The 25656-nt window shown below is 45.0% G+C and overlaps 1 protein-coding gene across 2 annotated transcripts in view; it reads right to left on the reverse strand.

Moving 5' to 3' along the window:
- Nucleotides 1–4835: 4835 nt before the first annotated feature.
- The window catches only part of LOC106565923 (E3 ubiquitin-protein ligase PDZRN3-B), a 152547-nt gene continuing 131726 nt past the window's right edge, over nt 4836–25656 (reverse strand). For both annotated transcript variants that reach the window (XM_045691835.2, XM_045691837.2), the window contains 7 exons: nt 22290–22543; nt 21214–21301; nt 11176–11274; nt 10796–10858; nt 10588–10689; nt 10327–10443; nt 4836–9989 (listed from right to left, as the gene is read on the reverse strand). In XM_045691835.2, coding sequence (XP_045547791.1) covers nt 8457–9989; nt 10327–10443; nt 10588–10689; nt 10796–10858; nt 11176–11274; nt 21214–21301; nt 22290–22543 — 2256 coding nt within the window. In that variant the 3' untranslated portion in view covers nt 4836–8456. The remainder of the gene's footprint in view (nt 9990–10326; nt 10444–10587; nt 10690–10795; nt 10859–11175; nt 11275–21213; nt 21302–22289; nt 22544–25656) is intronic.

The following is a 25656-nucleotide window of genomic DNA, read 5'->3' on the forward strand; positions in this document are numbered from 1 at the left end:
TGCTTTCACTGTTTAGTAACACGTGATTAAGTCAAGGTCATGGTCAATTATCTACTGTATGCATAGTGACTTTACAAATTACCTCGGCTAACCTGTACCCCCGCACATTGACTCGGTACCGGTACCCCCCTGTATATAGCATCGTTATTGATATGTCATTTTATTGTGTTACTTTTTTTTTTTTCTTTCATTTTTTAGTAAATGTTTTATTAACTCTATTTATTGAACTGCAATGTTAGTTAAGGGCCTGTAAGTAAGCAATTCACGGTAAGGTCTACACTTGTTGTATTTGGTGCATGTGACAAATAGATTTAGATTTTGATTTGAAATAAACATTTCTTTGAGGTCAAAATACTACACCTGAAAGTACATCAATATTGAATGCACAGTAATATAATTTCAAAGAAAATGATAAGCTTTACTGCTAAATATTTTTCACTACAGAAAATGTTTCTAGATGGACAAGGTAGGCCTGCCAGTGATAGGGTGTGAATATTTATGCGTCTCCCTGATCAGCTTTGCAGTTAGTTACAGCAACTTTGTGTTGTGATGTAAATAACAAAAAAGTGGGGCAGACAGCATTCCTTGCAGCATGTATCAAGCAGCTTGTTGTTTTTAATCCAACACTCGGGATCAGCTAATACGCTTTTCTCCACCTGCTAAATTCTTGTTTCTTTTTGCTTACTACCAATCCCTGTGCTTCCCCCGAAGGTCAGCACCAACTGCAAAATATGCAATTTATTTAGGTCACATTGTTTCAGCAAAGGAACTCAACTCAGATAAAGTGGAATAAACAGCACCTAAACTCAGCATAAAAAGAAACGTCCCCTTTTCAGGTCTTTCAAAGATAATTCATAAAAATCCAAATAACTTCACAGATCCTCATTGTAAAGGGTTTAAACGCTGTTTCCCATGCTTGTTCAATGAACCATAAACAATTAATGAACATGCACCTGTGGAATGGTCATTAAGACACTAACAGCTTACAGACGGTAGGCAATTAAGGTCACAGTTATGAAAACTTACGACACTAAAGAGGCCTTTCTACTGACTCTGGAAAACACCAAAAGAAAGATGCCCAGGGTCCCTGCTCATCTGCGTGAATGCCTTAGGCATGCTGCAAGGGGGCATGAGGACTGCAGATATGGCCAGGGCAATAAATTGCAATGTCCGTACTGTGAGACGCTTAAGACAGCGTTACAGGGAGACAGGACGGACAGCTGATCGTCCTCGCAGTGGCAGACCACGTGTAACAACACCTGCACAGGATCGGTACATCCGAACATCACACCTGCGGGACAGGTACAGGTCGCCTATAGGCACAAACCCACCGTCGCTGGACCAGACAGGACTGGCAAAAAGTGCTCTTCACTGACAAGTCGCGGTTTTGTCTCACCAGGGGTGATAGTCGGATTCGCGTTTATCGTCGAAGAAATGAGCGTTACACCGAGGCCTGTACTCTGGAGCGGGATCGATTTGGAGGTGGAGGGTCTGTTATGGTCTAAGGCGGTGTGTCACAGCATCATCGGACTGAGCTTGTTGTCATTGCAGACATCCTCCTCCCTCATGTGGTACCCTTCCTGCAGTGTCATGTCTGGATGCGCCTGCAGGAAGGGTACCACATGAGGGAGGAGGATGTCTTCCCTGTAACTCACAGAACCAGTCATACTGCTCGTTCTGTGCGTGATTTCCTGCAAGACAGGAATGTCAGTGTTCTGCCATGGCCTGCGAAGAGCCCGGATCTCAATCCCATTGAACACGTCTGGTACCTGTTGAATCGGAGGGTGAGGGCTAGGGCCTTTCCCCCCAGAAATGTCCGGGAACTTGCAGGTGCCTTGGTGGAAGAGTGGGGTAACATCTTGCATCAAGAACGGGCAAATCTGGTGCAGTCCATGAGGAGGAGATGCACTGCAGTACTTAATGCAGCTGGTGGCCACACCAGATACTGACTGTTACTTTTGATTTTGACCCCCCTTTGTTCATCGACACATTATTTCATTTCTGTTAGTCACATGTCTGTGGAACTTGTTCAGTTTATGTCTCAGTTGATGAATCTTATGTTCATACAAATATTTACACATGTTAAGTTTGCTGAAAATAAACACAGTTGGCAGGTAGAGGGCGTTTCTTTTTTTGCTGAGTTTATAACTGTGCACTTCTTGAACATTATTATTCAACACACACACACACACACACACACACACACACACAACTGTATTACCTCAATTACCTCAACTACCTCGTACCCCTGCACATTGACTTGGTACTGGTACTCCCATATAGCCTCATTCTTGTTTTTATTGTGTTACGATTTCCATTTTTATTTATCAAATATTTGTCTAATTTAGACTGTTCAGATAAAGAGGGATATCATACTCAATATAAAACCACATAACAAAACACACCCATCCTTTAGTTAGAAGTTGTCCTTTCACATAATGTGGGTCACTCAAATGCCCACCTGGGAAGGAATTAAGAAAATGGCCATAGCATTTTCATAGTTTTATATCCACCTGCAGTAAGTAAATAAATAGTCAGACCAAAAAGGCCACCAGAAACTCCAGTATGTATGCCTCTGGTCTAACCGCCGTTGGTTCAGTAAGACCATTCCTCTCACCCTGAAGAATTTAAACAGCAGCCTCAGGAACACCACCAGCCAGCCAGGCAATAGAGCACCAGCCTTAACACTTAATGGATGATTACATTGGAATGTCAGCCTTTCTCTTCGCTGCCATTTAAACGGAACAGAGCAAGCAGTTCTCCAGCTCAAACAGAGGACAACCCAGAAATGAATAACGGAACACTTTCATTCATTCTGAAGAAAAAAAACCCCATAAAAACACAGGGGCAACAAAGCCAAGTGTGTGATGGAATAATCTCCCTGCATCAAGAGGGGACGGCCCAGAATTGATTGTAAGAGCTTTTTGTTTGCCTTGCATGCCAAATTGTTATCTCCCATTAAAGGAGAGTGTACACAGCCTTGTTCCCAGACATAAATCATAGCGCTTGGGCTCTCTGAGGCTTAAGGAGGAGCAATCCATTACATTCCAGTAGACATAGAGGAAGTGCCTGAGCCTGCTCCCTGGGCTACTCTTATCATCATAATCACCCCCCTTAAGTGATGCAGTCTGGGACATAGACACCAACCCGTGGCGCACTGAGATGTACTCAAACATCCAAGACAGTGTGACAATAAGGCTCATGGAGACATGGATAGACAAGCACACAGAGTCAGATCAGTGTCCACAGGCTTGACCTTAGTGTCTGTATCAACATAGAATATTTCTCCAGTATCTTAATCTAGCACTGGTCTGTGACGGTCAAAGGTATTTTACAGACCAAATCATCTCTGATAGACAGATGTATTATTGTAAAGTTGTATATCATCCATGCACTGACACATGTCATACGCCTCTGTTCTGTTTTCTAATTGACAGTGGTAACTCAAGCGACTCTGTTAACTTCTCTGGGAGTTGGGTTCTTTCTGTGAGGTTTGAGTGTGAAAAGTGTAGTGGAGAAGTGTGGGAGTAAGTGTGGGGGAGATAGGGGTCAGGGTGAGTCAGTCAGTGGCCCCTGGGTGGAGCGGTCAGTCTGTGGGGGAGAAGTGTGGGGGAGATGGGGGTCAGTCAGTGGCCCCTGGGTGGAGTGGTCAGTCTGTGGGGGAGAAGTGTGGGAGAGATGGGAGTCAGGGTGGGTCAGTCAGTGGCCCCTGAGTGGAGCGCTCAGTCTGTGGGGGAGAAGTGTGGGGGAGATGGGGGTCCCTGGGTGGAGTGGTCAGTCTGTGGGGGAGAAGTGAGGGGTAGATGGGGGTCAGGGTGGGTCAGTCAGTGGCTCCTGGGTGGAGTGGTCAGTCAAGTGTGGACACCACTCAGCTATGATTCCTCAGACTTTATGCTCCCCTAGACAATGGTGATTCAGTAACAAGGACAAATCCCCCTTGCCAATATTGGTTAATGACATTTCAAGAAGGGATGAGTTGGCTTGTACATACGGACTGTAGTGCAATTCTTTCAATTCAAATATCATCTCTTCCTCTGAATCTGCTCAGCAGTCTGTGGACAAGTGCAGGGCATCTCTGACGGCAGGTTCAATCGACACCATGACTATTACTAGTAATAGGGTGTTGTTAGACTGGGGGCATAACAGCAGTGCAGTGGCAGGACAACATTGCCTTTTGGCCAATAGTTTAGCTGTATTTAAACTGAGGAAAAGTATGAAAACGTGAATAAATAAAGAAGTCCTTATAGTTCTTTGCAATTCTTACTCATTCGGCAGGTAGCCTAGTGGTTAGAGCGTTAGGCCAGTAACCGAAAGGTTGCTACATCAAATCCCTGAGCTGGCAAGGTAAAAATCTGTCGTTCTGCCCCTGAACAAGGCAGTTAACCCACTGTTCCTAGGCCGTCATTGTACATAAGAATTTGTTCTGAACTTACTTGCCTAGTCAAATTAAGGTTAAAAAACATTAATTGAGACCCTACTCAGTATCCTTCCTCCTGTTCAAATGAATGGCCCTCATCTGTCTGGGATGGTGAGGGAGTTTAGCCTTATTATGGACCTCAGCTGAGATTATAGTCAGTCGCTGAAAAGAACAATGCCATGAATTGTCAGGCTATTGTATGTTTGCTAATACTCCATCAAATCTTTCATTTTGTATTGAAATCCTGAATTTTGTATGTAGGATACAATAGCACATTAGTAATTTACTAAGGCATCTTCAAAGCATATACAGTAGGCTGATGCTGTATAAGAGTTGTTCTCTCCTTTATTCACCTGCCATCTACCCACACTGACTCAGTAGGTCAATTAAAAATCCCACACCAGTGTTTGAAAGCTCATCAAATATAAAACAATAATTTATTATTTCTCTCATTTTACAAGACATCAAATTGGGTGGCTAAGTAAGGATTTGTTAAGCTGTGTCATTTGGAGTCCTACGAAGGTAAGGCGCCTACAATGTGCTTCAACAATAACACAGAAAGATTTTGATTTATAAAAATGCGTTACAGTTTACCTCTATCCTGATACATACACATTATCACTTCTTGAAGGTAGAATATGTAACAGATGATACACACTGGTTGTATAACTTTTTAAAAGCAGCACCAATTGAGATCTTCAATAACTAAAAATTGTTTTGTTTATAAAATAAAAAAAACTGAGGTTGAGTTACATTTACAAAAGTATTTTGCGGATTATGTGCTGACCTTGAAGCTAAATATTTATGTATTTCTTTCAATAAGCAGAAGTTATGTACACTACATTCCCAAAAGTATGTGGACACCTGCTTGTCGAACATCTCATTCCAAAATCGTGGGCATTAATATGGAGTTGCTGCTATAACAGCTGGGAAGGCTTTCCACTAGATGTTGGAACATTACTGCGGGGACTTGCTTCCATTCAGCCATAAGAGCATTAGTGAGGTCAGGCACTGATGTTAGGCGATTAGGCCTGGCTCGCAGTCGGCATTCCAATTCCTCCCAAAGGTGTTCGATTGGGTTGAGGTCAGGGCTATGTGCAGGTCAGTCAAGTTCTTCCACACCAATCTCAACAAACCATTTCTGTATGGACCTCGCTTTGTGCACAGGGGCATTATGATGCTGAAACAGGAAAAGGCCTTCCCCAAACTGTTGCCACAAAGTTGGAAGCACAGAATCATCTAGAATGTCAAAATATGCTGTTGTGTTAAGATTTCCCTTCACTGGAACTAAGGGGCCTAGTTCAAACCATGAAAAACAGCCCCAGACCATTATTCCTCCTCCACCCAACTTTACAGTTGGCATTATGCATTGGCAGAGGTGGCGTTCTCCTGGTATCCGACAAACCAAGATATGTCCGTCGGACTGCCAGATGGTGAAGCATGATTCATCACTCCAGAGAACGTGTTTCCACTGCTCCAGAGTCCAATGGCGACGAGCTTTACATCACTCCAGCCGACACTTATCATTGCACATGGTGATCTTAGGCTTGTGTGCGGCTGCACGGCCATGGAAACCGATTTCTTGAAGTTCCCGACGAACAGTTATTGTGCTGACGTTGCTTCCAGAGGCAGTTTGGAATTTGGTAGTGAGTGTTACAACCGTGGACAGACGATTTTTACGCGCTACGCGCTTCAGCACTCGGCGGTACCGTTCTGAGCTTGTGTGGCCTTCCACTTCACGGCTGAGCTGTTGTTGCTCCTAGACGTTTCCACTTCATTATCACAGCACTCACAGTTGACCGGGGCAGCTCTAGCAGGGCAGAAATTTGATAAACTGACTTGTTGGAAAGGTGGCATCCTATGACGGTGCAATGTTGAAAGTCACTGAGCTCTTCAGTATGGGCCATTGTCCTGCCAATGTTTGTCTATAGAAATTGCTTGACTGTGTGCTCAATTTTATACACCTGTCAGCAACGGGTGTGGCTGATATAGCCGAATCGACTAATTTGAATGGGTGTCCCCATACTTTTGCATACACGGTGACTTCGGAAAGTATTCAGACGCCTTGACTTTTTCCACATTTTGTTACGTTACAGCCTTATTCTAAAATTGATTATAACATATTTAATCCTCAGCAATCTACACAGAATACCCCTTAATGACAAAGCGAACAAAAACATAAATACCTTATTTACATAAGTATTCAGACACTTTGCTATAAGTCTCAAAATTGAGCTCAGGTGCATCCTGTTTCCATTGACGTTTGTACAACTTGATTGAAGTCCACCTGTTAGTAAATTCAATTGAATTGATATGATTTGGAAAGGCACACACCTGTCTATATAAGGTCCCACAGTTGACAGTGCATGTCAGACAAAAACCAAGCCATGAGGTCGAAGGAACTGTCCCTAGAGCTCCAACACAGGATTGTGTCGAGGCACAGATCTGGGGAAGGGTATCAAAACATTTCTGCAGCATTGAAGGTCCCCAAGAAAACCGTGGCCTCCATAATTCTTAAATGGAAGAAATTTGGAACCACCAAGACTCTTCCTAGAGCTGGCTGCCTGGCCAAACTGTGCAATCGGGGGAGAAGGGCCTTGGTCAGGGAGGTGACCAAGAACCCGATGGTCACTCTGACAGAGCTCCAGAGTTCCCCTGTGGAGATGGGAGAACCTTCCAGAAGGACAATCATTTCTGCAGCACTCCACCAATCAGGCCTTTGTGGTAGAGTGGTCAGACAGAAGCCACTCCTCAGTAAAAGGCACATGACAGCCCGCTTGGAGTTTGCCAAAAGGCACCTAAAGACTCTCAGACCACGAGAAACAAGATTCTCTGGTCTGATGAAACCAAGATTGAACTCTTTCGCCTGAATGCCAAGCATCACATCTGGAGGAAACCTGGCACCATCTCTACGTTGAAGCATGGTGGTGGCAGCATCATAGTGTGGGGATGTTTTTCAGGGACTGGGAGACTAGTCAGGATTGAGGCAAAGCTGAACGGAGCGAAGTACAGAGAGATCCTTGATGAAAACCTTCTCTAGAGCATTCAGGACCTCAGACTGGGGCGATGGTTCACCTTCCAACAGAACAATGACCCTAAGCACACAGCCAGGACAATGCAGGAGTAGCTTCGGGACAAGTCTCTGAATGTCCTTGAGTGGCCCAGTCAGAGCCCGGACTTGAACCCAATCGAACATCTCTGGAGAGACCTTAAAATAGCTGTGCAGCAACGCTCCCCATCCAACCTGACAGAGCTTGAGAGGATTTGCAGAGAAGAATGGGAAGAACTCCCCAAATACAGGTGTGCCAAACTTGTAGCATCATACCCAATAAGACTCAAGGCTGTAATTGCTCCCAAAGGTTCTTCAACAAAATACTGATTAAAGGGTCTGAATACTTAAGTAAATGTGATATTTCTGTTTTTTTTTTACATTTCTAAACACCTGTTTTTGCTGTGTCATTATGGGGTGTAGATTGATGAGGGGAAAAAATGATTTAATACATTTTAGAATAAGGCTGTAACGTAACAAAATGTCAATGGGCCTGAATACTTTCCCGAAGGCACTGTATAGTGTATAACAGTAAAATACTGATAAGAGATACTTGTTAAAAACGTAATAAAACAAAAAAAAATATATGTAAATGTTGGCTGCTCTTTACTTTTGACAAACGTTCTTGACACACAGAACAAAGGTAGAAACTCACTGGGCACACACTGGTTGAGTCAACGTCGTTTTCACGTCATTTCAATGAAATTACGTTTAACCAAAATGCCCAGTGGGAAAGTTATTGAAAGCATTTGAAAACAGTCTTATATCATCCTTATCCTGTCAATAATCATCTTCAAAGTCCATCCATGGAACACTTTGTAAAGTATCTCTCCACCGCCCACAGGGGCCAAAAGGTCCTTCAGAAAGGCTTTACCTGTGTTATATTTACAAAATGTTGCCACATTGAACGAGGCAGAAACCTCTACCCCAATCGGTAGTGTCCTATTTACAGTACATTACACCCCAGGCCTGGCCTGTCCTGTCTGCCTACTATACTGTGGTGACAGACAGGAGGGAGTTGTACACTCGCGTGCCGTCAGGCGACTTAGCACCGTGGGTCAAAAGTTCCTGGATAGTCATCCAATTGTCAAAGATTTTCTTGTTCCGCTTTTTCATCATCTTTTTGTGGCTCAGCTCAATGATATTGGGCTCCTTCTTGTCGTCATCCAGGCTGGCCTGTTCCTTCAGGCAGTCAGCGCGGCTCTGCTTCATGAACTCGCGGCGCTGCTTCTGCTCCTTGGCGCGCACCGCGTGCTGCTTCCTCTCCTCCTTGCTCCAGTACCGCCCAATCTTCAGCTCGCTGATGGCGTCGTCGTCTGTGGTCATGCCACTGCGCTCCTCGCGGATACGCAGGGCGCGCTCCTTCAGCAGCTTGTCCCTGATGGGCCTCTTGGTGATGTAACGTGTGCCATCGCTGCGGATCTTCACCTTCCACTCCTTCTTGGGCTCTAGCATGTCTCTGGGGGTCACAGGGTCACCGCGGCTGACCAGACTGACCAGGCTCATTTGGCTCTGGGCATACTCCACGGCAGACTTCTGCTGGATCAGCTGCATGTAGCTCTGGTAGTGCTGGGCATGGGCCGGGATGTGGGCGTGTTTGTACGGGGAGCGGGGCTGGGCCAGCTTGTGAGTAGACTCTCCCAGCTTACGCTCCTTCTCCTCCGCCTGCAGGCCACACTCAGACTCCTTAGAGGAGGAGGGCCTGATTCTGCTGGGGCCATCGGCCTCTTGGACAGGAGACAGCAGGGGCTTGAGGATCCTGTTGTTGAGCCCTGCGCTGGTGTAGGCCCCGGCCTCGCCCTGGTTCTCTTCCCCCCTTCGGAGGGAGTTGTCTGGGGACAGCTCCAGGGTGAGGGGGGTGCTGCGGCAGCTCTCTCCAGTGTTGTAGGCGCTGGAGCTGTCCTTGTCCGACTTCTCGGGCAGCTCGTTAATGTCGGAGAGCTCGTGGCGGCGCGCATCGATGCTGGTGTTGTAGTTGCGGAAGCCGCTGTTGTGCAGCATCCACGACTCGTGGTACTGCTCCCTTAGCTGCTGCATCTTGTGGGCCCGGACGATGTTGAGGCACTCAAGCTCAATGCTGTGCAGCTCCTCGTTCAGCAGCTCCAGCTCCTTGTCCACCCCCTCTTCGGCCCTTCCGGCCCCGGCACTCTGGCAGTACAGGCCATGGGGGCCCCCCACGCTCCTCACTTGGCACTTCAGCTCCAGGAGCTCTCGGAAGCGCTCACACTCATCGGCGGGGATACCCAGGAAGTCAGCATGGTCGTAGTCTGCAGAGATGAAGGACTCATTGCTGAAAGGCAGGTCAGTGCTGCCCAGGGTGTCCTGGCTGTAGGTCAGCTTCCTGCGGCTGCAGCTGGCCAGTGTGTTGGAGGCTGTAGTCTGGTCATCCCCCAGGTTCTCCTGCTCAGAGCTCTCATCGTTGCGCGTGCTCTCGTCGGTGCGGCCAACCCCACTGTCCTTCTCGTGGTGGTTGGACAACAGGGTGGCTGTGTCCGTTGTTCCACCATCCTCCTCATGCTTCTTCTGCAACACCAGACAATAGGATGAATAATTGAATCACCTTTTAACACACATTATTAGTTTGTCCCCATAATGGCCCACATTATTAGTTTTCTCTGTACTTATCATTGACTATGTGAACCTACCCACATCACTGCTACTACATTTCAGTATGCAGAGTACTGTGGGCCATTATGGCAACTGAGCATATGTTACCCTGTATGGAATTGGCTCATCTTCAGCAACATGCAGGTGAGCATATGTGAATCTATGATTGATCGAGCCATCTTGTTGACTCACGCTGTGTGTACTGTGTGTGTCTACAGTGCTGAGGGGCTCTATGCTGGCTGCTGTACCGTACCTGCTGCAGCATGCTGGCGGTGAACTGCATGGCCTGGTGGTGCTGCTGCTCCAGCATGTCCATGTGGAGGTCATCCAGGAAGTCATTCCTATCGTCATCCATCCAACCCTCATCCAGCTAGGACACAGGGGACAGGAGGGAGAGGGAGGAGGACGTTAGTCTCTTCCAATTAAGGCTACAGTACAACTCAGGAAACTGACTAATAGAGTTTATACATGCCTAGTACTAGAGAGGGGTCTAGGAGGTGGGTGGTGAGATTACCTGGATCTCTGGTCTGGCTACCAGTAGGCACACATTCTGATTCTCCTCACTGGTCAACAAAGCCACAGCATCCTCTCGGTTCTGGATCTCAATTCCATTGATCTAAATGGAGAAGTAGAGGAATGGAATCAGAGTTGGGCTCCGAAATGGTCATGCACAATATATTATTATAAAGTTCCTTGTAAGTATTGAGAATGTTCATCATTACCTGGATAATTCTATCTCCCTCTCTGATCCTGCCATCCTTTGCAGCGATGCTGTTTGGGTCAATCTGAAGAAATAGCGCAGAGCATGTTTTCATTTCAAGCAGACTTTCAGTCACAGAGGAAAGACACAGCATAAAGAAAATACAGTTCTTATCTGCAGGTTTTGATATTCTTAATTCAGAGGTGTACTGTCTGTTACTTTAGTGGCCATAAGATGATACATGAAGTTCTATCCAACCAGCACCCATTATTCCTGCTTCTTCTTTACATCCTAACCGTGACAACAGTATACCAGGGAGGGGGCACCAAGGGGAAAGGGCTTGTCTCTTTTCTTTAAAAAATGATGTCTGTATCTGGCCATGGCTGCAGATGTGCTACATACCTCACTGACGTAGATCCCAGTCTCGTCCTCATCATCAGTCCTGTAGCAGACAGTCAAACCAAGCTTGTCCTGGATGTTGGTTCTGTACAAATCCACTTCCTGCAACAAGGTAAAAAAAAAGAATGTAAATCACAGATCTCTCTCTCTCAATGTGTGGAGTGGAGTTCCATGGTTGCTGTTGTTTTCTTATACACCCAGCAGTATATTGAGTTCAACATAGGTCCATGCACACACAATGATCCATCCATCACAATAATGGATCCTTCAAGATGATGCCCTGTATCTCTTGGGGACAGTGACAGGATGAACGATGATCCACTGGTTTGCAGCTGAGCAGTGTCCCATTTGTCACTAGTCAACACCTGTAATCTGTGAGATACAGACCCTGATACTAGCTGTCCTATGCCTCTGGGTCAGGGGTGTAGAGAGGGTTAACCGCCCAACGCAACTGTTCTCTACCACGGCAGCTGACTATTGAAATCCCCCCTAATCTCCAAAACAGAACACGCAGAATACTCAGACAGGGTTTAAACAAAACAACTGAAGGATTTCCATAAACACACAAACAAAGAGTAAAGTGTATTATTTTCCTGTTACAGTACAATATCCCTTTAAAATGACCTTTCATCTGAACTGATGGCCAGACCTCATTCACACATCTGTTGTGGAACTACATCATAAGCCGTTTAAATGTAGCATAACATCATTATGCAAATGTTTTAGCACCAGCATTCCAGTGAAAGCATCTATAAATACCAGGGCAGGGGGGACTGAGACAGAAATCCTTCATAACAACTCAGAGAGTATCAACAGATGCATCTTATAGTACTGCAGTAGAAAGGAAGACAGGGAGAACATCCGCCATGGACTAAACTAAGGTCCAACAGAGGTAGTCCACTGGATCCTTTGTCATTGTCCACAGCATTGAGATCAGTGGCTCTGAGCTGGAAGGCTTCACCAGATAGACTTTGGGTCTATGACAGGCTCAGAACAGTTCTGTCTGCTGTGCATCTGTCCTTGGCTTGGACAGCATGAACTTCACCTCTCTCTCTGGCTTCATGTTGGTGATAGGTTAGTAATGTACTACACTGGTGGGGAGGAGAGAAGGGGTAGCAGGGGTCAGAGGAGCACCCTGAGACCTTGGAATCTTCATCCCACCATTGTAAATCACTCTGGTTCCTATTATCAGTGCCATCTACAGTAATTCTCCTCAGTGGAAAAGCCTCTTTGAGCGCCCCCCTCCAATGCAAAGAAACATTAAGCATTTTCATAAAATAAGTAATGATGTCACCATTTCGCATCTGCTGTACTATGGAGCAAACAAGTCACTCCATTCCTGTCTGGCCTACATACTCAAGTGTCGTTACGGGACTAGAATGGGCTCAGGTCATCAATAACAGTGATATATTGGGAGAATGGGCATTAGTTATTTTTTTCCATTTATTTCACCTTTATTTAACCAGGTAGGCCAGTTGAGAACAAGTTCTCATTTACAACTGCGACCTGGCCAAGATAAAGCAAAGCAGTGCGACAAAACCAACAGAGTTACACATGGGATAAGCAAACGTACAGTCAATAACACAACAGAAAAATCTATGTACAGTGTGTGCATATGTAGTAAGATTAGGGAGATGAGAGAAAAAAAAATTGGCCATAGTGGCGAAATAATTACAATTTAGCATTAACACTGGAGTGATAGATGTACAGATGATGATGTGCAAGTAAAGATACTGGGGTGCAAAAGAGCAAAAAAATAAACAATATGGGGATGAGGTAGTTGGGTGTACTATTTACAGATGGGCTGTCTACAGTCGTGGCCAAAAGTTTTGAGAATGACAAATATTAATTTCCACAAAGTTTGCTGCTTCACTGTCTTTAGATATTTTTGTCAGATGTTACTATGGAATACTGAAGTATAATTACAAGCATTTCATAAGTGTCAAAGGCTTTTATCGACAATTACGTGAAGTTGATGCAAAGGGTCAATATTTGCATTGTTGACCCTTCTTTTTCAAGACCTCTGCAATCCGCCCTGGCATGCTGTCAATTAACTTCTGGGCCACATCCTGACTGATGGCAGCCCATTCTTGCATAATCAATTCTTGGAGTTTGTCAGAATTTGTGGGTTTTTGTTTGTCCACCCGCCTCTTGAGGATTGACCACAAGTTCTCAATGGGATTAAGGTCTGGGGAGTTTCCTGGCCATGGACCCAAAATATCAATGTTTTGTTGCCCGAGCCACTTAGTTATCACTTTTGCCTTATGGCAAGGTGCTCCATCATGCTGGAAAAGGCATTGTTCGTCACCAAACTGTTCCTGGATGGTTGGGAGAAGTTGCTCTCGGAGGATGTGTTGGTACCATTCTTTATTCATGGTTGTGTTCTTAGGCAAAATTGTGAGTGAGCCCACTCCCTTGGCTGAGAAGCAACCCCACACATGAATGGTCTCAGGATGCTTTACTGCTGGCATGACACAGGCCTGATGGTAGCGCTCACCTTGTCTTCTCCGGACAATCGGAAAGAGGATTCATCAGAGAAAATGACTTCACCCCAGTCCTCAGCAGTCCAATCCCTGTACCTTTAGCAGAATATCAGTCTGTCCCTGAGGTTTTTCCTGGAGAGAAGTGACTTCTTTGCTGCCCTTCTTGACACAAGACCATCCTCCAAAAGTCTTTGCCTCATTGTGTGTGCAGATGCACTCACACCTGCCTGCTGCCATTCCTGAGCAAGCTCTGTACTGGTGGTACAGAGCTTGCAGCTGATCCCGCAGCTGAATCAACTTTAGGAGATGGTCCTGGTGCTTGCTGGACTTTCTTAGGCACCCTGAAGCCTTCTTCACAACAATTGAACCGCTCTCCTTGAAGTTCTTAAATGGTTGATTTAGGTGCAATCTTACTGGCAGCAATATCCTTGCCTGTGAAGCCCTTTTTGTGCAAAGCAATGATGACGGCACGTGTTTCCTTGCAGGTAACCATGGTTGACAGAGGAAGAACAATGATTCCAAGCACCACTCTTTTTTATTTGTATTTTTTTTTATTTCACCTTTATTTAACCAGATAGGCAAGTTGAGAACAAGTTCTCATTTACAATTGCGATGTGGCCAAGATAAAGCAAAGCAGTTTGACACATACAACAACACAGAGTTACACATGGAGTAAAACAAACATACAGTCAATAATATAATAGAAAAATAAGTATATATACAAAGTGAGCAAATGAGGTTAGATAAGGGAGGTAAAGGCAAAAAAAAATAGCAGATCCGTACCACATTGGGTGAGGCGGGTTGCAGGAAAGTATATTTAGATCGTAGGTGGAAAGTGAGATTAAAATTATATTCGAAAAAAAAACAGACGAATGCAAAGGAGCAAAATAAATAAATAAATACAGTAGGGGAGGAGGTAGTTGTTTGGGCTAAATTATAGATGGGCTATGTACAGGTACAGTAATCTGTGAGCTGTTCTGAAAGCTGGTGCTTAAAGCTAGTGAGGGAGATAAGCGTGTCCAGTTTTAGAGATTTTTGTAGTTCGTTACAGTCATTGGCAGCAGAGAACTGGAAGGAGAGGCGGCCAAAGGAGGAATTGGCTTTGGGGGTGACCAGAGAGATATACCTGCTGGAGCGCGTGCTACAGGTGGGTGCTGCTATGGTGACCAGCGAGCTGAGATAAGGGGGAACTTTACCTAGCAGGGTCTTGTAGATGACCTGGAGCCAGTGGGTTTGGCGACGAGTATGAAGAGAGGGCCAGCCAACGAGAGCGTACAGGTCGCAGTGGTGGGTAGTATATGGGGCTTTGGTGACAAAATGGATGGCACTGTGATAGACTGCATCCAATTTATTGAGTAGGGTATTGGAGGCTATTTTGTAAATGACGTCGCCGAAGTCGAGGATCGGTAGGATGGTCAGTTTTACGAGGGTGTGTTTGGCAGCATGAGTGAAAGATGCTTTGTTGCGAAATAGGAAGCCAATTCTAGATTTAACTTTGGATTGGAGATGTTTGATGTGAGTCTGGAAGGAGAGCTTACAGTCTAATCAGACACCTAGGTATTTGTAGTTGTCCACATATTCTAAGTCAGATCCGTCCAGAGTAGTGATGCTGGACGGGCGGGCAGGTGCAGGCAGCGATCAGTTGAAGAGCATGCATTTAGTTTTACTTTTATTTAAGAGCAGTTGGAGGCCACAGAAGGAGAATTGTATTGCATTGAAGCTCGTCTGGAGGGTAGTTAACACAGTGTCCAAAGAAGGGCCAGAAGTATACAGAATGGTGTCGTCTGTGTAGAGGTGGATCAGAGACTCACCAGCAGCAACAGCAACATCATTGATGTATACAGAGAAAAGAGTCGGCCCAAGAATTGAACCCTGTGGCACCCCCATAGAGACTGCCAGAGGCCCGGACAACAGGCCGTCCGATTTGACACATTGAACTCTATCAGAGAAGTAGTTGGTGAACCAGGCGAGGCAATCATTTTAGAAACCAAGGCTATTGAGTCTGCCGATGAGGATGTGGTGATTGACAGAGTCGAAAGCCTTGGCCAGGTCAATGAATACGGCAGCACAGTATTGTTTCTTATCGATGACGGTTAAGATATCGCTTAGGACCTTGAGTGTGGCTGAGGTGCAGCTCTGAAACCAGCTCTGAAACCAGATTGCATAGCAGAGAAGGTGCGGTGGGATTCGAAATGGTCGGTAATCTGTTTGTTGACTTGGCTTTCGAAGACTTAAGAAAGGCAGGGTAGGATAGATATAGGTCTGTAGCAGTTTGGGTCAAGAGTGTCCCCACCTTTGAAGAGGGGGATGACCGCAGCTGCTTTCCAATCTTTGGGAATCTCAGACGACACGAAAGAGGTTGAACAGGCTAGTAATAGGGGTTGCAACAATTTCGGCAGATCATTTTAGAAAGAAACGGTCCAGATTGTCTAGCCCGGCTGATTTGTAGGGGTCCAGATTTTGCAGCTCTTTCAGAACATCAGCTGACTGTATTTGGGAGAAGGAGAAACGGGGAAGGCTTGGGCGAGTTGCTGTGGGGGGTGCAGTGCTGTTGACCGGGGTAGGGGTAGCCAGGTGGAAAGCATGACCGGCCGTAGAAAAATGCTTATTGAAATTCTCAATTATAGTGGCTTTATCGGTGGTGACAGAGTTTCCTATATCCTTCCAGGATACTTGGGCCAGGTCGATTAGAAAGGCCTGCTCGCTGAAGTGTTTCAGGGAGCATTTGACAGTGATGAGTGGAGGTCGTTCGACCGCTGACACATTACGGATGTAGGCAATGAGGCAGTGATCGCTGAGATCTTGGTTGAAAACAGCAGAGGTGTATTTAGAGGGCAAGTTTGTTAGGATGATATCTATGAGGGTGCCCGTGTTTACGGCTTTGGGGTGGTACCTGGTAGGTTCATTGATAATTTGTGTGAGATTGTGGGCATCATCCTTAGATTGTAGGATGGCTGGGGTGTTAAGCATGTCCCAGTTTAGGTCACCTAGCAGCACGAGCTCTGGAGATAGATGGGGGGCAATCAGTTCACATATGGTGTCCAGAGCACAGCTGGGGGCAGAGGGTGGTCTATAGCAGGCGGCAACGGTGAGAGACTTGTTTTTAGAGAGGTGGATTTTTAAAAGTAGAAGTTCAAATTGTTTGGGTACAGACCTGGATAGTAGGACAGAACTCTGCAGGAGATTGCAACACCGCCACCTTTGGCCGTTCTATCTTGTCTGAAAATGTTGTAGTTAGGGATGGAGATTTCAGTGGTCTTCCTAAGCCAGGATTCAGACACGGCTAGGACATCCGGGTTGGCAGAGTGTGCTAAAGCAGTGAATAAAACAAACTTAGGGAGGAGGCTTCTAATGTTAACATGCATGAAACCAAGGCTATTACGGTTACAGAAGTCAAAAGAGAGCACCTGGGGAATAGGAGTGGAGCTAGGCACTGCAGGGCCTGAATCCACCTCTACATCGCCAGAGGAACAGAGGAGGAGTAGGATAAGGGTACGGCTAAAAGCTATGAGAATTGGTACTCTAGGACGTCCGGAACAGAGAGTAAAAGGAGCAGGTTTCTGGGGGCGATAAAATAGCTTCAAGGTATAATGTAAAGACAAAGGTATGGTAGGATGTGAATACAGTGGAGGTAAACCTAGGCATTGAGTGATGATGAGAGAGATATTGTATCTAGAAACATCATTGAAACCAGGTGATGTCATCGCATGTGTGGGTGGTGGAACAGAGGTTGGATAAGGTATAATGAAGCTTCCAGTCTGTTCCAGTCTTTTGAAGCTTCCAGTCTGTTATTCGAACTCAATCAGCATGACAGAGTGATCTCCAGCCTTGTCCTCGTCAACACTCACACCTGTGTTAACGAGAGAATCACTGACATGATGTCAGATGGTCCTTTTGTGGTAGGGCTGAAATGCAGTGTGTCACGCCCTGGCCATAGAGAGGGTTTTGGGTCCCCACTCCAGAGGCGCCACCTAAGTGGGCCAAGCCTAAGGTGGAGCGGGGTCCACGTCCCGCACCAGAGCCGCCGCCATAAAGAAGGCCCACCCGGACCCTCCCCTTTAGAGTGAGGTTTTGCGGCCGGAGTCCGCACCTTTGGGGGGGTACTGTCACGCCCTATTCTCTATTTTGGTTAGGATAGGGTGTGACTAGGGTGGGCATTCTATGTGCCGTTTTGTATGTTTTGTGTATTTCTTTGTTTTGGCCGGGTATGGTTCTCAATCAGGGACAGCTGTCTATCGTTGTCTCTGATTGGGAACCATCTTAGGTAGCCTTTTCCCACAGGGTTTTTGTGGGTAGTTAATTTCTGTTTAGTGTTTGCACCTTACGGAACTGTTTCAGTATTCTCTTTGTTATTTTTGTTTTAGTGTTCAGTTATTAAAATAAGCATGAACACTTTACCCGCTGAGTTTTGGTCTGAATATTCATCTTCTTCAGACGACGAATATTGTTACACAGTGGCAATGTTTTGGGGGGATTCAGTTCATTTGCATGGCAAAGAGGGACTTTGCAATTAATTGCAATTCATCTGATCACTCTCCATAACATTCTGGAGTATATGCAAATTGCCTTCCTACAAACTGAGGCAGCAGACTTTGTGAAAATTAATATTTGTGTCATTCTCAAAACTTTGGCCACGACTGTACAGTGGGGGTAAACCTAGGCATTGAGTGACGATGAGAGCTTGCATCTCTGGAGACACCAGTTAAGCCAGGTGAGGTCTCCCCATGTGTGGGGTGTGTGACAAAAGAGCTATCTAAGGCATGTTGAGCGGGACTAGGGGCTCTACAGTGAAATAAAACAATAATAATTAACAGAAACTGCAGAAGACAAGGCATATTGACATTAGAGAGAGGCATGTGTAGCAGAGTGATCATAGGGTTCAATGAGCAGAAATCGGTGAGTCAGGGAGCTGTTTGGCAGTCGCTACTATGCTTGGCATAGCACGGCATTCAGAAAGCTAGCGGCCGGGGCTAGCAGATGGGTCTTCGGTGACATCGCAATGGAAAAGCCTGTTGAAACCACATCGGACGATTACGTTGGCAGACCAGTCATCATGGATCGGCGGGGCTCCGTGTCGGCAATAAAGGGTCCAGGCTAATTGGCAAAAGAGGTATTGTAGCCCACGAATTAGCGGGTATACCTCTTCGGCTAGCCGGGAGATGGTCCTAGCTCGAGGCTAGCTCAAGGCTGACAGGTTCTTGCTTCGGGACAGAGGCGTTAGACAGCAGTAGCTACTGGGTTGCAGCTAGCTAGCTGCGATGATCCAGTGTAATGGCCCAGAGCATGCGGCAGGAATCCGGTGATGTGGTGGAGAAAAGCAGTCCGATATGCTCTGGGTTGATATCGCGCTGTGCAGACTGGCAGGTATTGACCGAGCTAAAGCTGGCTGATGTCCGAACTAAAGGTGAAGACCACTAGCCATGGCTAACAGTGACTACTAGCTTGTAGCTAGTTAGCTGGCTAGCTTTTCATGGAGGTTCCAGTTATAACGTATAAAAATAGCAGATCCGTACCACATTGGGTGAGGCGGGTTGCAGGAAAGTATATATAGATCGTAGGTGGAAAGTGAGATTAAAATTATATTCGAAAAAACCAGACGAAACCGACTATTTACATGGGACAAGACAAACACACTTCCGACTGCTACGCCATCTTGGATTATAGGTGGCTAACAGAGCCATTGCAATGAAGACACGGCTGGACGGATACGGTGTTGGATGTCTTAATGTATAAAGTTGAAGTCAGAAGTTTACATACACCTTAGCCAAATACATTGAAACTCAGTTTCACAATTCCTGACATTTAATCCTAGTAAAAATTCCCTGTTTTAGGTCAGTTAGGATCACCACTTTATTTTAAGAATGTGAAATGTCAGAATAATAGTAGAGAGAATGATTTATTTCATCACATTCCCAGTGGGTCAGAAGTTTACATACACTCAATTAGTATTTGGTAGCATTGCAGTTAAATTGTTCAACTTGGGTCTAACGTTTCGGGTAGCCTTCCACAAGCTTCCCACAATAAGTTGAGTGAATTCTGGCCCATTCCTCCTGACAGAGCTGGTGTAACTGTGTCAGGTTAGTAGGCCTCTTTGCTCGCACACACATTTTTAGTTCTGCCCACAATTTTCTATAGGATTGAGGTCAGGGCTTTGTGATGGCCACTCCAATACCTTGACTTTGTTGTCTTAAGCCATTTTGCCACAACTTTAGAAGTATGCTTGGGGTCATTATCCATGTGGAAGACCCATTTGCGACCAAGCTTTAACTTCCCGACTGATGTCTTGAGATGTTGCTTCAATATATCCAGATCATTTTCCTTCCTTGTGATGCCATCTATTTTGTGAAGTGTACCAGTCCCTCCTGCAGCAAGGCACCCTCACAACATGATGCTGCCACCCCCGCGCTTCACGGTTGGGATGGTGTTCTTCGGCTTGCAAGCCTCCCCCTTTTTCCTCCAAACATAACGATGGTCATTATGGCCAAACAGTTCTATTTTTGTTTCATCAGACCAGAGGACATTTCTCCAAAAAGTGTGATCTTTGTCCCCATGTGCAGTTACAACCCGTAGTCTGGCTTTTTATGACGGTTTTGGAGCAGTGGCTTCTTCCTTGCTGAGCGGCCTTTCAGGTTATGTCGATATAGGACTCGTTTTATTGTGGATATCGATAATTTTGTACCCGTTTCCTCCAGCATCCTCACAAGGTCCTTTGCTGTTGTTCTGGGATTGATTTGCACTTTTCGCACCAAAGTACGTTCATCTCTAGGAGACAGAACGCATCTCCTTCCTGAGCGATATGACGGCTGCGTGCTCCCATGGTGTTTATACTTGCATACCATTGTTTGTTCAGATGAACGTGGTACCTTCAGGCGTTTGGAAATTGCTCCCAAGGATGAACCAGACTTGTGGAGTTCTACAAAAAAAATTTGAGGTCTTGGATGACTTCTTTTGATTTTCCCATGTTGTCAAGCAAAGAGTCACTGATTTTGAAGGTAGGCCTTGAAATACATCCACAGGTACACCTCCAATTGACTCAAATGATGCAAATTAGACTATCAGAAGCTTCTAAAGCCATGACATAACTTTCTGGAATTTTCCAAGCTGTTTAAAGGCACAGTCAAGTTTGTGTATGTAAACTTCTGACCCACTGGAATTGTGATGCAGTGAATTTTAAGTGAAAAAAATCTGTCTGTTAACAATTGTTGGAAAAATTACTTGTGTCATGCACAAAGTAGATGTCCAAACCGACTTGCCAAAACTATAGTTTGTTAACAAGAAATTTGTGGAGTGGTTGATAAACAAGTTTTAATGACTCCACCCTAAATGTATGTAAACTTCGACTTCAACTTTATCTTCATTGAGAAGGTGAGAGGGAGAGAAGGGGTGGAGAGGGGGAGACAGAAGGAGAAGAAGAGAGGGTGAGATGGGTAGAGAGGAGGAGAGGGTGAGATGGGTAGAGAGGAGGAGAGGGGGACAAGAAGAGAGGGTGAGATGGGTAGAGAGGAGGTGAAAGGTCGATGGGGAGAGGGAGAAAAAGAGAAGGTAGTCTGCCTGTTACCTCATATTCCAGCTCCTCTCGATCCATCTCCTGCTGCATGCCCTCAAGGAAATCATTGGGGTCAAAGTACTCGTGCCCAGGGGAATGCCTATGAAAGTAATTAATCACAATAAAGATAGTTATATAGGAAATAGACCGACCTCCGGAAACTAATAACACTGTTGTTCTTACAGATTACAAGGCTTGTCATTATTAATCTGTTACTACAGTGTTTCAGTTAGATCTTATTCCATTGCTAAATTTGAAATTACTTGAGAATGGAAAACAACTGCCCACATTATTTTGTAAGAGTGGAATCTTAAATCAAGTTTTAAGAAGTGTCTTTGGCCTGAGGTTAATCAGAAATTAAAATGTTATCTCACTAAGTGACAGCTGTAATTGTCACGTCCTGACCATAGAAAGCTTTTATTTTCTATGGTACAGTAGGTCAGGGCGTGACAGGGGGTTTTGTCTAGTTATTTTATGTCTGTTGGTTCAAGTTTATTTTTTCTATGTTGGGGGTTTTGTCTAGTTTATGTATTTCTATGTGGGGTTCTAGTTTCTGTATTTCTATGTTGTGTTTTTGGGGGATGATCTCCAATTAGAGGCAGCTGGTCATCGTTGTCTCTAATTGGGATCATATTCAAGTTGTTGTTTTTCCCACTAGGTTTTGTGGGAGATTGTTTTGAGGTAGTGTGTGTTGCACCTCTTCGTCACGGTTTGTTGTTTTGTTTATTAGTTTATTTATATGTCTTAAATAGTTTCACTGTTATAATAAAATGTGGAACGAAACACATGCTGCGCCTTGGTCTCCTTTGGACGACAACCGTGACAATAACATTCACATGAACTTCAGTTAGAAGGTTCAGTTTTAATGAACTGGCAAAGTGACACTGTATCCAAATATTTTTCCTTTACTTTTCTTTTCTTTTCCTTTTCTTTACTGACTGGGTACGTTTTCAATATTATTTTGGCTATCAAGTCCTTTTCCAATAATTGACCATGAATGGACAAAAAAAAATAAGGAAAGGAATCATCTTGTCTTTTAACCCCGTCCCTCTCTAACCCAGCCGATAGGACAGTGTACTGTAACTCACTCCTCAGGCATTAGGTATTGCTCCAGCACAGCCACGGTGGGGGCGGTGGCAGGTAGCTTGGTGAGGGCCATGATGTGTTGAAAGGTGATGTCTGTCTGGGTGCTGATGTCTACCACCTGGGTGTCTGAGGCAGGGATGGAGGGTTTGGGGCGGGGGGCCCGGCGAAGCACCTGGACCATAATGGGCTCCTTGGCCGTGCGGAAGACCTCCACTGCCTGGTCATGGGTGGCCTTGGACAGGTCCTTCCCATTCACCTGCACACACAGATGAGACAGGATATGGTTAACTATAGAAGAACAGCGTTAGGTGTCTGGATTTGACTTTGAAAAGTATTTCTTTTTCAGTGGCTATATGACAGTTTGCTTGTACACAGCACACTGTTGTAACATCCCCTCATTTACTCTCTGTGTGTGTGAGACATACTTAAATTACACTATTAATCTCTCTCTATTGCTTCCCCCATCTCTCATGTTCACAAGCTGGGGTTTATTGTAAGTAGATGGATACAGTACATCCCCAAGATGATACAAAATCCCTCCTCATGCTACATAAGCCCTGATATCATCATATTGTAGATGATTACACCATCAGATCACTGGATGAGTGTGTCTGTGGATTTCCACAAAAATCCAGGAGGAGAGTATTCCAGTTTGACAGTTGTGTGTGATAATGTATTTCTGCCTCAGTCTGTTTGACAGGGTCACAGCATGACCAAGCAGAATAGGACGTTAATTAGTACCGAGCCCCTCTTTAATGAATCAAGAAGACGAACCTGACCTCCACTCAGAGATTAGCTGCTATGTCAGGCTGCTGCAGTATGTTAACTTGGGGAGATTATTTTGAGCAGCAGGCCAGACTGCAGTGTCACACAGAAGAAGCTAGTTAAATTGGGATGAGCCACTAAAGCCAATCCACTCTGCCTTCTCCATCCTTATAATGAAGAGGATGTGTCATTGTATCTCATTAGGGATTTACCGGTTGTTATACATGCATTGTTTAGGTTGTTACATAATAGTCAAAACAGTATAGGACAATATTATTTCATTAAAACGTGTAGTTTTTACGTGACAAAACATGACAAAGAAATAACACTGAGAATTGTGTAGCCTACATGTTCACCAGAGCAAAAATCCTAGACCAAACCTTAACACCCAAAAATAACACATTACTTCCGGCGCTGGCAGAGATGGCCGCCTCGCTTCGCATTCCTAGGAAACTATGCAGTATTTAGTTTTTTTTATGTGTTAATTCTTACATTGTTACCCCAGGTAATCTTAGGTTTTATTACATACAGTCGGGAGAAACTATTGGATATAAGAGCAACGTCAACTCACCAACATTACGACCAGGAATACGACTTTCCCGAAGCGGATGCTCTGTTTGGCCCACCACCCAGGACAATGGATTGGATCCCAGCCGGCGACCCAAAACAACGACGCCATAGTATGGGCAGACAGAGCGGTCTTCTGGTCAGGCTCCGTAGACGGGCACATCGCGCACCGCTCCCGAGCATACTACTCGCCAATGTCCAGTCTCTTGACAACAAGGTAGACGAAATCCGTGCAAGGGTAGCCTTCCAGAGAGACATCAGAGACTGTAACGTTCTTTGTTTCACGGAAACATGGCTCACTCGAGACACGCTATCAGAGTCGGTACAGCCAGCTGGTTTCTTCACGCATCGCGCCGACAGAAACAAGCATCTTTCTGCTAAGAAGAACAGCGAGGGTGTATGCCTTATGATTAACGAGATGTGGTGTGATCATAACAACATACAGGAACTCAAGTCCTTCTGTTCACCTGACTTAGAATTCCTCACAATCAAATGCCGACCGCATTATCTACCTAGAGAATTCTCTTCGATTATAATCACAGCCCCCCCCAAGCAGACACATTGATGGCCCTGAACGAACTTCATTTGACTCTATGTGAACTGGAAACCACATATCCTGAGGCTGTATTTATTGTAGCTGGGGATTTTAACAAGGCTAATCTGAAAACAAGGCTCCCTAAATTCTATCAGCATATCGATTGCGCTACCAGGGTTGGCAAAACCCTAGATAATTGTTATTCTAACTTCCGCGACCCATATAGGCCCTCCCCCGCCCTCCTTTCGGAAAAGCTGACCATGACTCCATTTTGTTGCTTCCAGCCTATAGACAGAAACTAAAACAGGAAGCTCCCGCGTTCAGGTCTGTTCAACGCTGGTCCGACCAATCGGATTCCACGCTTCAAGATTGCTTCGATCACGTGGACTGGGATATGTTCTGCATTGCGGCGAACAACAACATTGATGAATACGCTGATTCAGTGAGCGGGTTTATTAGCAAGTGCATCGGTGATGTCGTACCCACAGCGTCTATTAAAACATTCCCAAACCAGAAACCGTGGATTGATGGCAGCATTCGCACAAAACTGAAAGCGCGAACCACTGCTTTTAACCTGTTAGGGCTAGGGGGCAGCATTTGCACGTCTGGATAAAAAAAATGTACCCGATTTAATCTGGTTACTAATCCTACCCAGTAACTAGAATATGCATATACTTATTATATATGGATAGAAAACACTCTAAAGTTTCTAAAACTGTTTGAATGGTGTCTGTGAGTATAACAGAACTCATTTGGCAGGCAAAACCCTGAGACATTTTCTGACAGGAAGTGGATACCTGATGTGTTGTATTGACTTTAAACCTATCCCATTGAAAAACACAGGGGCTGAGGAATATTTTGGCACTTCCTATTGCTTCCACTAGATGTCACCAGCCTTTACAAAGTGTTTTGAGTCTTCTGGAGGGAGATCTGACCGAACAAGAGCCATGGAACGATGATGTCCCATTAGACACCTGGCGCGCGAGTTCATGTTGGGTACCCTCGTTCCAATACGTTATAAAAGAGTATGCATTCGTCCACCTTGAATATTATTCATGTTCTGGTTAAAAAAGGCCCTAATGATTTATGCTATACAACGTTTGACATGTTTGAACGAACGTAAATATATTTTTTCCCCTCGTTCATGACGAGAAGTCCGGCTGGCTTAGATCATGTGCTAACAAGACGGAGATTTTTGGACATAAATGATGAGCTTTTTTGAACAAAACTACATTCGTTATGGACCTGTGATACCTGGAAGTGACATCTGATGAAGAGAATCAAAGGTAATGGATTATTTACATAGTATTTTCGATTTTAGATCTCCCCAACATGACGTCTAGTCTGTATCGCAACGCGTATTTTTCTGGGCGCAGTGCTCAGATTATTGCAAAGTGTGATTTCCCAGTAAGGTTATTTTAAATCTGGCAAGTTGATTGCGTTCAAGAGATGTAAATCTATAATTCTTTAAATGACAATATAATATTTTACCAATGTTTTCT

This window comes from Salmo salar, chromosome 12 (genome assembly GCF_965601325.2).
Source record: "Salmo salar chromosome 12, fSalSal1, whole genome shotgun sequence".
NCBI classification, from domain to species: Eukaryota; Metazoa; Chordata; class Actinopteri; order Salmoniformes; family Salmonidae; genus Salmo; species Salmo salar.